General features: G+C 37.8%; 1 protein-coding gene across 1 annotated transcript in view; it reads right to left on the bottom strand.

Annotated features, from left to right (window-relative positions):
- ADGRA3 (adhesion G protein-coupled receptor A3) overlaps nucleotides 1–14,770 on the bottom strand; it is a 43,051-nt gene that overhangs the window by 15,502 nt on the left and 12,779 nt on the right. Inside the window, exons 3-9 of the mRNA XM_083458013.1 lie at nucleotides 10,378–10,449; nucleotides 9,566–9,637; nucleotides 8,486–8,557; nucleotides 7,777–7,937; nucleotides 7,076–7,289; nucleotides 6,650–6,814; nucleotides 770–971 (exon numbers count right to left, since the gene is read on the bottom strand). Coding sequence (XP_083314139.1) covers nucleotides 770–971; nucleotides 6,650–6,814; nucleotides 7,076–7,289; nucleotides 7,777–7,937; nucleotides 8,486–8,557; nucleotides 9,566–9,637; nucleotides 10,378–10,449 — 958 coding nt within the window. The remainder of the gene's footprint in view (nucleotides 1–769; nucleotides 972–6,649; nucleotides 6,815–7,075; nucleotides 7,290–7,776; nucleotides 7,938–8,485; nucleotides 8,558–9,565; nucleotides 9,638–10,377; nucleotides 10,450–14,770) is intronic.

The raw sequence follows: 14,770 nt of genomic DNA, 5'->3' as shown, positions 1-14,770 counted from the left end.
TTGTCACAGGGCTATCTAGCACCAATTCCCGTGAGAGAAAGATAATCAGATGTTAGCTGCTAATAGCCTCCAAGTATGAGGATCTTGATGCACATATTGCATATTTATATTGTTTGTCACTTTAGGACTACAGGCAGAATGTGAGATAGAAGACCTAATAAATATGAAACTGATCCTGCAGAGTAAACTGCAACAAGCAAACATGCTTACTTTTAAAAACCAACTTCTAATAGTTCACTGCACAAAGATGCAAGCTTTTATGTTAAAACTGAGCTTCTCTCCAAGCAGCTACATCATTCAGTTGTGTGCTAGTAAAATCATTAACATTCAAAAACAAAATATAATGAGAACACGTGTTTTCCACCTGTTTATGATCTAATACTGGGCCTCAGGTATCCTAGGCATATTTATAAACAAGCAATCTTTTTTTTAAAAAAAAGCTACATGAAAATGTAGACTTTTCAAGCTACCTACTCCTGAAAAGCTGCACCTGAAGATCAAACACACTTATTGGGCAGAATCTGATAAAGGATGAGGAACTACATCTGGATGAAGAAATGAGCAACCCATCCAAGCACAGACAGAATTTACTTAGGGGCACAAAAAGGGCAATCTGGATCCTGGCATAACACATTACACTTTAAACATGTGTTCTTCACAGAAGAGGAAACCCTCTTCTGGATGGAAGAAAAAAGACAGCATGGAAAAATCTTACAAGAATTTACTTGCAAAACATTTTACATTAAGATTGGGAGAAAGAATGAATAACCTGATTAAACATATACAGGATTTGAGTGGCATCATTTGTATACTGGCAGCGAGAGTAATCCTCTTCGGCCCAAAATCCTCCCCTATCACATCTGCGCCAAGCTCTCTTCTCAGCCTGGGAGTTTCCTGTATATATTCCACTGCCACCTGAGTAACGAGTGCACACCAGGTATGAAGTAATACCTGCCAACGTACGAGGCCACCTAAAGAGTTGAAGGCAAAAGATTAAGACAAATTTTCAGGGCCGCTCTGGAAAAAAAGGTAAACAGAAGAAATAAGGACTGGATCACAAAATGAGACACACTTCAAATCTACATATATGCAAACCACATAAAATTTCAACTTGGCTAGCCTTCATCATTGCCATGATCTTCATATGTTAACATTACAAGCCTTTTAATCTCCATATCCTACTGTTTTAGACTTTTCCACAATTTGGCAAGGGGAAGGGGGTTACACCAAATCACCAGAGAAGTTATATACAATTTTCCACCCAAAGTGAAAATGAACTCTTCATTTTAATTTAAAAGTACGATTCAAAAGTTTATAGTATTTTGGCATTGCAACTAAAATAGAAGAGCAACAGGCTACATTTATAAATGAAGTTTGTACTGTGTCCTGTAATTAAGTAGAAGTTTATGTTTAAGACAACAATTCTTGGGGAGCAACAGAATTATTTTATCCTATTCTCTCATTTTGGCTATAATTTAAAAGTGAAATGAGGCAGCCCTGCAATTCAACTCAGAATAATAATTGCACTTGTCAATTAAAGTATCAAACACTTTGACTTTTGACAAAACTAGAACAAGTAATATTATTCAAGGGATTATGTTAAAGAGCTTAAAAACTCTGTGGAAAATATTTTTAATCTCTCAATGCCATAATACAGAAACTTAATTAAATTACTTGGAGATGCAATGAGTACTCCATCTTACCCCTATTGTCTTTTTTGTTTAATAAAAGAGTATTGAGTAAAGTGGGCCAATAAATGTAACCAGAGATAAAGATGAAGGATATTAAACACAACTGTATTTTAAACATAAAGGCTACAATCTTTTGCATACTTTCTTGTTTGGGAGTAACTTCCACTGAAATCTGTATGTTTTACTCTTGAATAAACATGCACAGGATTGTTTTAGAGGACTGATAAACCAATGAAAATGATCAACCAATTAAATACATTATTAATTAGGCCCTTGTGGAAAGTAGCTAATTTACACATGTTTATACTAGATTCACATAATGTTGATGTACCAGATGGTTCACAACTCCCCAAAAAGTTATACACAGAAACCCCTCAAATCCCAGAATTTATCTTTTTTTTGGGGGGGGGGGGAATGCTTTTATTTTCCCCTTTTGGTTCTAAGAATGTTGAGAAAATTATTGTTTCTATGTATTAACATACAAGTTTAGCTAAAGTATTCAATGATATTCTTCAAGATACTCTACAGAAATGTGTAGAGTAAGAAAGTGAAACCTATTATTTCCACAAAGTTAAAGAACTAACATAGGTCTGCCTTTTTTTTCTTGAAACACTGTTCTTGCAACTACTGATACTTGATTTATTGAGAGTTTGCCTGTGAGTGAGTTAAACTAGCAGTTTAACTATTCCTTACGTATAAATCGTAACTGTCTTTCGGGGAGATTTTAAGACCTCAAAACAGATGCCATTTATCTTTGATGACGATAAACAGTAACAATGGAAAACACTTCATGTGTTTATTGGATTTTTAGACAAGCACCAATACAATCCTTTACATACAACGTTGACTCATTATTAGAAACCTTTCCAAAACTGTAAATTGCACCAGTTTTGACAGCTTTAAAAAATTGAAGAGGGCAACGAAAATGATCAAGGGAACAGTAGAATATTTTCTCTATTCTCTACAAGGAAAAGATAAAAAGCATCTGGAGCTTTTCAGGTGTAGACAAAGGACTAAGGGAAAGACACAAGAGAGGTTTCCAAAATTATGAACAGGGTGCAGATTATAATATAAATTTTCTTCCTTGCATATAATGATAGAACTTGGGGACACTCAATGAATTTCAGGGGTAGTAAATTCAGAACAGAAAATTCAAAACTTGCGAAATTCACTGCCACAAGGACGTTACTTAAAGCATATGTATCCTGAATTGAGGCACAAGGACATATAAGTACATATGTTACTTAAAGCATATGTATCCTGAATTAAGTACATATGCTACTTAAAGCATATGTATCCTGAATTGAGGCACTTAATATGGCTTACACCACACAATCAATATTTTTTGTGAAAATATTAAACACACAGCACGTAACAGTAAGCAAAATTAAAGAAACAAATGGCAGTAGAGACTCAAGCTAAGCTAAAACAAGCAAAGGAACAGTTCTATGCCAAACGCCTACAGGCCAGAGGTCTGCCAGGACAACAAAGTTTTCAGTTTTGTGCAGAGAAGCCTTAGAGAGGCCACAAAAATCTCCCAGGGCAAGAAGGCATCTCATGCGGAAACCCTATCCCACATTCCTACCAAATGAATGAGTGCCAAAGGCTAAGATGGGTTTTAGAAAAGAAGCAGTTAAATTCATAGAGAACAGATCAGTGGCTATTAGCCTTAACAGAAAAACACAACTTTTATGTTCAGAGCCTGTGAACTGCAAAACAGTTTGGGGAAAACAAACAGGAGACAGCTCTTGCCTTCATGCCCTTTCTATAGGCATCCCAGAAATATTCAGCAAGCCATTGCTGAAAACAGAATGCTAGACTAGATGAACCTTTGGTTTGATTCACCAGAGCTGCCATGTTCTTAACTATTTTCAGAAAAATCCTGAAAGATGTGCTAAAATAAACGTGAATGGTTTTTCAAAATTGGTTTGCTATTTTACATTTTGCCATGGTGAGAACTAACAGGATTCTGTTTGTGCATGATGCACAAAATAAATGCAGTTGTAGAAAAGCATATTGCTGCGTAAATACTGAGCTAGTCTTTTTTCAATTTGAAAAGGACAATCAAACTGAAATGAATGAAGTATAGCTAATACATATGTACTTTCTTTGCTTGAATATACTATTTTCTCCCTGGAGAAGAGATGCATTTAAGTTCTTCTACTTCAGTATGAAATAGCTTCTAAGCAGAATCAAAATAGACACTTCCAGCTATGCTGTAGCCGTCCAAACCAAGAACAATAAAGGTAAATGTTCCTAGGTGCATTTACAGCCATCTGCTCAGAATAATTTCCTTTACAAGTCAGAGCCTGCTTTCTGTATGGCCTCAAAAGGTGAAATATAGCTCTTTGTTATTGCTTTTTCTATACCACAGATAGAAGGTTTTTGCAGTAAACCCAACTCTAGTGAACCTCCTGATAAAATGAATGTTTCCAGAAATTGTGTTTCCTTCCAATGAATTCCAGAGAGGCAAAATCCTATTAAACTGAACAATCACTGCTAAGCACAGGTTAATTTAATAGAGAATGCTCAAAAAACAAGCTTTACCATCTGTTTTTACCTCTAATTGTAAGTCCAAAACGAACAATTCACAATTGTATTTTAAAAGTTATTTAAATTCCTCTGCATTTTTTTCATAAACACTGCCAGAAACTTTCTTATATTTTTTATCTTCTCAACTCAACACAGCATTTCATATAAATGGGAAAGGTTGCACCAGGGAAAGGACTAAAGTAACAGGAGAAGGGCAGACATGGCTCGGCTCCAAAGAACTACTTGAGGCATTTAAGGGCCTGGAGATGGCTAATGAAATTTTACACCTTTCATCTTTGAACTGTTGAAATACCACACACACAGGCCACTTCCTCCAAATGTTGTATCACAAAATTGCTTTTAAAGCACCTCTCAATTTCAGCAGAGATCTGTGATGCAGTAAACGAAGGTTGGAGAACCAAAAGTACCAATCTCCCTTAGGTACACAGAATTAGAGTAGTTTTGATCCACGTCTTATTGAAAAGGTGACCAATGCAAACCTAACATATATTCTGAGCATATAAAGGCCACCATTTCCTAAGGCCATATCTTCCTGTAAACTCACCTGGTCACCTCTGACAAGCGAGAAATGCTTGAAAGTAAAACAGGGGAAAGGGGGTCTTTCATTCCCTCTTTTGAACAATCAATCCCAGTTTGTATGTCAAACGGACCAGGATATAAGCACCAAAGCCTTGAGGGGACTGAGCTAGGAAGAAAACAAGTCAGAGCCTGGTTTGTGCAAACAACATACAATTGTGGTTTGTTTCCCTCAAACAAACAATGAGTGCTAAGCCAAGAACAAATCTTGGTTTCCCTCAAGAAGTAAACCACAGGCCCAAGTTCACATACAACCACCATTTCCTTCACAGTGCAGCATGAGCAAGGGAGAAGACTGAAGCAACAGTATTTGAGCAACATGCTACTCATTCAGCTTAAACCATAGTTTACTTCACCTATGTTTTAATATGACAGGCAAGCCAAGTCAGTGTCTCACAAATGTTTTTCGTAGGGATAAGCAAGCAAACAAGCTAATAAACGATTTGTGGGCTATACATGCAAGGTATTAAGCCTTAACTTGAAATAAAGGCATTTTATTTCATTTACTTGACAAGGTTTATACACCGCTTGACAAAAAACTTCTAAGCTGTGCAGTCTTATATCCTGCAGTTCATAGTGTATGTTTCCACCACATGGAAGTGATATCCATGTACAAAATCATCCTATGCAAAGTGATCCTGAATTGGAGGTGGGGAGAGGGAATGACAGGGACAGGCTAACAAAAATCAAAAGACAAATGGCCTCTACACTGACTTACTTCACTTCACAGTACGCACTACTGCTAGAAAGTGCAAGAGACGTAAGTTAGAAAAGGCGTTACCTTACACAGAGACTCTAACTGTTATGGCTGGCACCTCCAGAGGCAATGTGCTGTTAGTGTAACCAGCAGCAAAGAGGTCAGAATGGAAAAGGTGAAGAAAGAAACAAGTGCAAAATGAAGGTGAGTGTGTGCAATGTCCAACAGTAATTAACATCGCCTAGATGCAGATAGTGGTTGTTACATCTATTATACTTACTGCTTGATCACAGTAATATGCAAACTGGTTTTAAATGACTGAACAAATAAACCAAGAGCAGGGAACCTTCTTCAGTCAAGGGGCCACATTCTCATCTGGGCAACCTTCCAGGGGCAAGGCCAGGGGCAAAGCTGAGCAAAGAGGCAAATGTACATTTTACCTTTGTACAGGACACGCCTCTCTATCTTCCATTAAGGCAACCAGGAAGAGTGATCACATTCTAGCCAGGCAAAAGCACATAAGGAGGGTATGAATTGAGGCAGATTTAGGGAAGTGTGACCGGTTTAGTCACACTGGGCGCAGAGACTTGGGGGCCTTGCAGGGGACGCAACTATTATTTAGAATGGAGCACAAGAGGCACCAAATTTTGTCGCCGCACGGGGCACTGCTGAAATTTGAGATCCCAAGGTCCGCCACTGGTATAAAGAAAGGGATGTGCCATAGGAAGTATCTGAAGAGCCACGCAGAGGCCAGGAGGGCTGGATTTGGCCTCTTCTTGTGAGGTTTCTACCCCTTAAATAATCTAAGTGGTGTTTCTAGATAAAGTTTTATATTTCAGTCCACCTCAGCAACTTTTTTATTATTATTAAATCAAGGCTACTTATTCTATATTAATACCAGCTTTGTACTTTTAACTGATTATTTTTAATCTGAAGGAGTTGTGATGGCTTTCTCCCAACAAGGAGGCCCAATAAATAAGACACTGGCTCTTCATTTCCTTATCTAATGCAACTGAGAGTCATGATAACTCACCCTTTATCATAAAGGAGAACAGAATCAGGTAACATTTGAACTCAAAAGCAATCTGTAAGAGCAGCAGATACATTCTCCTTCAAAGCTGTCATCACCAACCTGAAGTCGCCTTTGTTGTTGACAACTCTTTCCGGCGGGCAGTACTGCGCAGAGCTGTTCAATACCACTATGTCAACAGTCCTTGAATTATTCCCACGTCTGGTGTGCACATGACAGCCCCAGTTTCCAGTAGATCCGGCTTGAATGTTTGAGATGGTCAGAGCACTAAGGTAAAAGGCAAAACCAGCATTCAAGAGCAAGTAAACAATTTTTTAAAAAGGTGAATAAATGCCTGCTTTGCCAAAGATATCTACTAGAATAGAGCTTGCAAATATAAGGCCCGCCAGATGTCATTTGACTCAAACTTCGATCAGTCCCAGGAAACACAGCCGATGGTCAGGGATGATGGGAGTTGGAGCCCAATAAGATCTGAAGGGCCACAAGTTGACCACCTGTTCTGGAAGAAACTACAGCCCAAATCCTCACCTTGCAATGAGTGAGCAGTTATGGATCATGTTTTTTTCAACAAAAATGCCTTGGGATTCATCAGTTTCAACTATCTTCCCATCCTGGTACCACAGAACCTGCATGTCCTGATCAATATACGAAGCCATACATTGGAAAGGCAGGCTGTCTCCTTCAAATACAACCTGACGATGAGAGGGAGTCATGTAGAAAGATGGTAATTCCAGAGGGGGGTCTGTATTCCATTGAAACAAAACACCATGTTTTAGATCAATATAATGCATTTACTGGATGTAAAATAAAAAATTATTTTAGAGAATTGCATGTCATATAACCAGAAGCAGCATCAGCCTAAAAGGAACAATAATTACAAAATATTACGATTGCACTTACTGCAAGTTAAAGATTCTCAAACTACCAGCAAACCTGGTCTTATATTGGAAATATTCATTTAAATACAAGAATAACACCTAAAGTGGTATGTCACACCAATTGTCTAAAGCTCAACTTCATGTATTATGTTTATTGTTCCTGGGGCCTTCTATCACTTTCCACAAAGACAGAGGGGGTAAATGGGCTGAACTTATTTTTTCCTTTTTTAAAGAAAGGACACTTAGGCCCTGGTGTTAGTGCAAAAGTACCAAATTGAGTGAGAAGAAGGGAAAGGTGCACTTTGGGAATAGTTATTAAGAGTCAGCATTGCTTTGTTATCATGTTCTTACCACAAGTTAGAAGACTTTGCTTAACACTCAAAACTGGTTGAGCCTGCAGTGACTTGGGGTAAGCACATCTGGTCTCACGAACAGTTATATTTCGTTCTTGCAACCACTGCTGCATCCACAAAATATTACAGTCACAAAGTAGATAATCAGTCTGAAATTCACTGGAAGAAACAAAAGACAGATTTTTGTGTTTTTAAAGAGGCAAAATCCCACTGAAACCGGTATAAATTTGGTGTATATAACTGAGCTATTTCCAAATATTTGTAATCAATCAACAGCCCAACTCTGCATTACTGAAAATACTCAACTAGGTATTTTGGCCATATAAATTCAGTAGATCATTTGTCCATGCGTACCTTCTTAAGTCACTTGTAACATTACAGTGGCCTAAAGAACAGCCAACAACTCTTCCATTTGCCTAAACTTTTACACTTGGTCATCCTTTCATACTTGATTATCTGGAAGGAATTCTTATATGCCACAGGACACCTGGGAGGTGCTGTTAATATTCCTAAGTTCATACTTGCTCAGTACAATACTTGTAGTTTTAAGAAACAACAAAAAAAAATCATAATGCCTGAGGCAAAACTGGCTTTTCAGTAAAATAAAATGAAATCTAATTTGGTTATGTTCTGTACTCAATTTTAACACCAATATCTTTTAGCTTTCAAAATTACACCAAAAAAACCTCACCCAGATTCACACTTACAGAGATTTCAGTGATGTAAGATGATCAAATGTTCCTTGCGCAAGTGATGAAAACAGGTTTCCCGAAAGGTTTCTAGGAAAGTTTAAAACAGTGACATTAGATACGTACAAGTGGAACTGACAACAAACTTGTTGCAGTGTAGAGTGTTGTTATTCAGGGTTTAATTCTCCCCCCCTCCCCCCAGTTTTCCATTCCACCTCTCCAACTGTGAGCATTCCATGCCCACAGACCAAACTCAATCCTTACTTTTGGGAATTTATCTCTCCCTCCCCCCAGTATAGATTCAGGTAGGTAGCTGTGTTGGTCTGACACAGTTGAAATATATAAAATATATAAAATATATTATTCGTGTGTGTGTGTGTGTGTGTGTGTGTGTGTGTATATATAATTCTTCAGTGTATCTGATGCACACGAAAGCTTATACCAATAACAAACTTAGTTGGTGTCTAAGGTGCTACTGGGCTCCTTATTATTTTTTTATATTTTTATATACCCCCCCCCCCCAGCATATTTTACCTAAAGGTATTTTGTATTTCTGCAAACCTTGGCACTCCCAAGCCACCTGACATCTTCCTCTTATGGTGCTTTTTTGGATCAGCACTTGGAAGACTGAGATTGCTATTAGTACACAGAAAGTGTTCGGTCAGCTTCAGAGAAAGTCTTGTGCTATTCTGGACTATTCTGGATAAAAAACGTAGATTATTCTCAATTCCAATTGTAACTCATTACACAAACCATCATTATGGTGGGGGCTGCCCCTTAAGCAAGTACTGCTATGCATGTATCTCACCCATGTCTAGTTCTCTGTCTAGCCAGGCCAGCACAGAGGAAAAATATTACAGTGTAATTGGCCAAACAATCGCAGCAGGGGAAGTTGAATCTTTGGGTGAATAATGTGGACTATAAAGCTGTTTTACAAACCATGTAGTTAGGAATACATGGTTGGTAAAACAGAATTTCAGATAAGGATTTTGAAATCCTTATATGAACAATAGACTACCAATTTAGCAAGCAAAGGAGTTTACTTAAAGCTTAATTCAAATTATTGCTAAGAATAATACTTAACAGAATGATACTTACAACCGAACGAGATTTGCAAGTTCTTTAAATATATCTGCATTCAGGCATCCTATTTGGTTGTTTGTTAGGTCTCTGTTCAAAACGGGGGGGAAAAACCAAAATGCTTCATTTTACCATGCAACATGTAACTCATAATTTAATTCAAGTAATTTTAATTCACCCAAAAAAATCAGTAATCAAAACCAGAATTTAGACTGTGATCAAGCAAGCCCCTTGGAATTCAGTATGAGTTACTTCTGCATAGACATAGTTGGACTGCTCTGTAAGGCACCAAATTTAGGGGTGTCCATTTGAATCTTAGCAAAAATGACATAGATAAGAAAGTCCTGGTCATTCAGTATATCAGATTTGCAGGGAAGACTAATATCTACAGAGAAGCAAGCCCCACTGAGTTCACCCAGGCCAGTTCCTAGGTAAGTGTGTATGTCTTAAAACACACAATTTTTCTGAATATAATAATGGAGGGAGAGAAGAGCACTGCATTATTTTCTTTTTAAAAAATAAAATAAAATGCCCAAGCACATTATGATTTCTTTACCTTCTCCAGATCAACTTTTTTAAAAAAAGATGGGGCAACAAAAACTGCATACAGTAATCTAGAGCAGTGAACAGTATAGATTTAAACAACAGTAATATAACATTGCAAAGTATAGATTTAAGCAACAGTAATATAACATTGCAAAGTAAGAGGTCTTGTGCCTATGGCTTAAGAGCTTTTTTAAAAGATCAGAGAAGCTTTAGTTCAGACTACATTTAAATTGCTACTTTCTGACATTCCATTTAATTCCAGGTTAACAAATGTAAATACTTACAGTCTTTTTAGAGATGAAAGTCCTACAAAAGCTCCTGGATCTATAGTGCTAATGAGATTGTTCTTAAGGTCCCTGTTTAAAAAAAGAAAAAGAAAATTTCCAAAGTGTACGGATTACGATAGAAAAGTAGTAGTATGACTAAATTTACAAGCTGGATAACCACTTTATAATATAACATAGGGGGGGGGGGAATTAAATACCCACTTCTTGATTTAAATATTTTCTTCAGAGAAATGGGTTAGCAGGAAATCCTTCCACTGATTTTCAGCCTAAGTTATGAATGTTGATACCAGCCTCAATCACTGGTTTTTATGGTGATATTTCTTCCATTATCCTGACTCAATGTTAAAGAACCTGAACCTGAGCTGAGTTAGAAGCAGAAAACTCTTTTTTTAAAAAAGCCAAAGGATTTAATCTTTCCCCACATGAGCAAAATGCCTGCATACAGAGGGGTCTCCAAAAGGCTTAACAAAGCCTTGCCATCTCCTCCCAACAGCACATCTTTGGAACACATGCAGTTTTACACCAGGCTTCGTCGACTAAAGCTTGGACAGGTTTGAGAGAGAGAGAGAGAGAGAGAGAGAGAATGTCAACATCCCATTACTTCCCATAAATCCCTGGTGTGCATCCACACTTGTGCAGGTATAAAGGCAAGAGTGGAAAAGCAAATCTGTTCTTCCCTACTGGGATTCTTACACCCATTTGAGAAAAAATGTGCCCAAAGAGTTTACATCTAATTTGACACAAAAGCTCTCTCTCAATAACACAGTAAATTAAAAAGTAACAATGAAGTAATGATGGCATATAAAATAAATTTCATGTCTGAAAACCAGAATTCTTTTTTTGCTCTTACCTAGAGATCAATAATATACACAGAATAAAAAGTATATTATGTCTGATTACTCCAGAAATCTTATTCAAGAGATGAACACTGGGTTTTCATTACCTTGGTCATCTAACTCATCACTAAACAACACAAGGTATTCACTTTCTCCCCAAATCTCAGTGCTGCTCACTGGTGCCAAACTGCACAACAATAATGAAGTTATAACTGTCAGATTAATAATTCTATGTAAGATATTGGACAAATGCTTTAGGACTGGGGTGAGGGTTCCTTTATGACACCAGCAAACTTTATTCATGCACCTTTGTTCCACATAGGTAATCTAATCTGTAGGTTAGATTACTGGAACACATTATACATAGGGCTGCCTCAGAAGACAGTTTGGAAACTTCAGCTGGCGCAGAATTTGGTGATCAGCTTGCTCACTGGGGCAAGATGGTTTGAGCATAATACACCAATCCTGGCCCGATTGCACTGACTGCCAGTTTAGTTTCCAGGCCCAATTCAAAGTGCTAGTGCTGACCTATGAAGTGTTAAATGGTTCAGGACCACAATACTGCAAGGACCGATACTCCCCATATGAACCTACCCGGACCCTGCAATCATCATCTGGGGCTCTTCTTTGTGTGCGCCTCCTCCACAAGAGGTCTGGAGGGTGTCAGCACAAGAATGGACCTCGTTCTGTGGTGGCTCCCCACTTGTGGAATGCCAGGGAAGCTGGTTACGTATCTTTAGGCTCCAGGCAAAAAGGTTTCTCTTTGGCCAGGCTTTTGGCTGATTAATATTCTATGGCTTTTTAAATGTGTTTGTGGGAAGGAGGTTGTTTGTTTGTGTTTGCTTAATTATGTATTTTGTATTCTTATTTTATATTTTTCTGTTGTGAACCACCCTGGGATCTTTGGATGAAGGGCAGTATTCAAATTTAATAAAGAATGATGATGATGATGATCTTCTTCTGATAGTGATCTTTATCATTATACTGTGGTAAAGTTTATCAGAGAAAGCAAAATAGTAAATAGAAGCTTTGGGGAAATGATGGTAAAGCATGACAACAGCAAACACTCTTCAATAAAAACTCAACTGGGACTTCAGGAAGAATTAAAGTAGACTGGGATGAATAACTGGCAGGGCTACCCAAATGCAGCCTTTTTGGGGATGCTGTTTGACCCCAAACTTGCCAACTAAGAGTCAAAAGGGCTCTGTGAAGCTGTGCCCTTAGGACACAGCTTCCTGAAAAGTGAATCTAGATGCTGACCTGGGCCCCAGATAATCAAGCCTGGAACAACATACAAATTCCCAAGCACCATAGCAAATAACACATTTTAAGGTTAGTACTGTATTCTGCATCAAAAACATCTGTTGACATGCTACAAAGATGCACTTTGCAGGTTTACAGTCTCTCTCAGCAACTGCTGCAGTTCCTAAAATAGATAGTAGCTTGTTCAAGTGGGAAGTGACTGCTAAGCGAAGCAACATGTGTTCAGACAATCAATTAATGAAAGCTCCTGGATATATGGTTATAAGCTCCTACTAAAGAGATCATTGGAACTGCCAAAGTTGTTAAAATGCCACATTTATACCCATTGGCTGCAATTCAACACAACATTAGGCATGCCTAAGCTCAATGATTAGAAGGGACTTAAGTGCATAGCTCTGTGCTTGATTACGCTCATCATGTTTGAGCCACAAAACGACAGCATATTTATTTATTTATGTTCTACATTACATTCGGGTTCTAAGGAAAATGTGCTTTTTGGGATGAACACAAAATGAAGGAAATGTTAAATCCTTTCCTCAAATACCTTTCAAACTCCTGTTGAACTGCATAAAGAGACTACAGGGCTGTGGTGCATGCAAAAGGTATTGGATTCAACCCTTGGCAATCCCAGTTAGGGCTGGGAATGGCTTCTATCTGAAACCATGGAAAGCTGTTGCCTCTCAGTGTGGACAATGCTGAACCAGAAAGACCAGTCATCTGACTTGATATAAAGCAGCTTTCTGTGTTCTAATGAATAGAAAGAAGTAGGGCTATTGTGTGTATAAGAAGCTCAAGGAACATGGAGGCGGGATCTTGAAGAGAGCACATGGAGGTGCACACAAACTCTCATTCTGTGTAATAGCTAATTAAGTACTTAAACGTCCTGTGCGATGATAGACCATTTCTCCAGCTGCACACCTGACTTAACTTTGGCTTCAGGAAAGCAACAGCAGGTTGCCTTGCCCCTCAATTGCAGCTTGGGAATAAGCCTCAATGAATCCAGTGGGATTTGCTTCCAAGTAAATGTGTACTGAATAAAGCTTTAAATAGGAGCATCCTGAATCGAAAATTGTTTTAGGAAGTGGTTAAAAAGCAATTTCAGCAATGCTGCAGAAGATCAGGAGCCATTTTAAACAACATTAAACAGGAAGACATTGCTAACCAAAGAGTATAATTCAGAATAGGACTTACTTTTGAGTAAATGATGATCCCTTTGCATTGCCAATCCCAGCTCAATAATGCCCATTTACTTTTGCTTTGCTGTGGGGATGCTGGTTTGCAAACTTGCAGCAAATACGACTTTTAGGTGCAGTGTGAATCCAAAGTTAGAATTCCACTTGCAGCCTCACTGCACAAAAGCAGCATTTCCGTACTGCTAAAGGGCCTTAGGAGGCAGTGAACATTAAAACAATCCTATCTGTCTGCAACCTGTCTTCTCAATGCTCATTCAGTCCTCAATCACTTTAGACAAATTCTTCCTTTATGCTCCGAATAATTTCCCCCACTCCTCCACCAAAAGAAAAGCAAAATAATTTAGAGTAGTTCTTTACCATTTAGAAATATTACTGGAATATTTAAAGTTTTTAAGTTACAACCTTAATTAAACGCAGTAAAAGAGAATTCTAGAATTTTTTTGCATTGCAAGAAAAACTGTTCCCATCTCTCAAAAAGTTAACACACTCAAAATGTGATTATGGAAATATATATATATATATATACACACACACACACACACACACATTACTATTGTAGTGAAGACATCATCATCAACAGCACAGTCTGCCTAAGAAAAGTTTAAATATTTGTTTCTAAATAAAAAAATAATAAAAATGCTATCCCTCACTGCATTGCACTGCACACTTCTTTTGAAACTCTAGGGAATTTTGTAAGTAGGCTGTGATTTGCCATGCGGCACTGCCATTCAAAAAACAAAAATTTAGCTGGGTGTACCTAGGCCCTTGGATGCACCTAATGAAAGTTCTTTAAATCTTTAAATCCTTGCTATTATTTATATTGCACCTAAGAGCTTTACAGCAAACATGACTGGAATTGTAGTCATAAGTTTATTTCCACGAGAGAAAGTAATTTAAATGTGTGATGTTGTACTGTGTTTGAACTATTTTTGTTGGGAGCAGCCCAGAGTCGCGGAGGCAACGCAGTCAGATGGGTGGCATCATCATCATCATGGCAACTTATTTATAAGTAAGCATTGATAGAATAATATGCTAAAGTAATATGGAAATATCTTCCTTATTTCTTATTACATTTGAAGCAATTAGTTTTGTATTTAT

Source organism: Podarcis tiliguerta (genome assembly GCF_965153285.1).
Source record: "Podarcis tiliguerta genome assembly, chromosome: 9".
In the NCBI taxonomy this organism is placed as follows: domain Eukaryota; kingdom Metazoa; phylum Chordata; class Lepidosauria; order Squamata; family Lacertidae; genus Podarcis; species Podarcis tiliguerta.
Note: the sequence above shows the minus strand (reverse complement) of the source record. Positions and strands in the feature narration are given on the sequence as shown.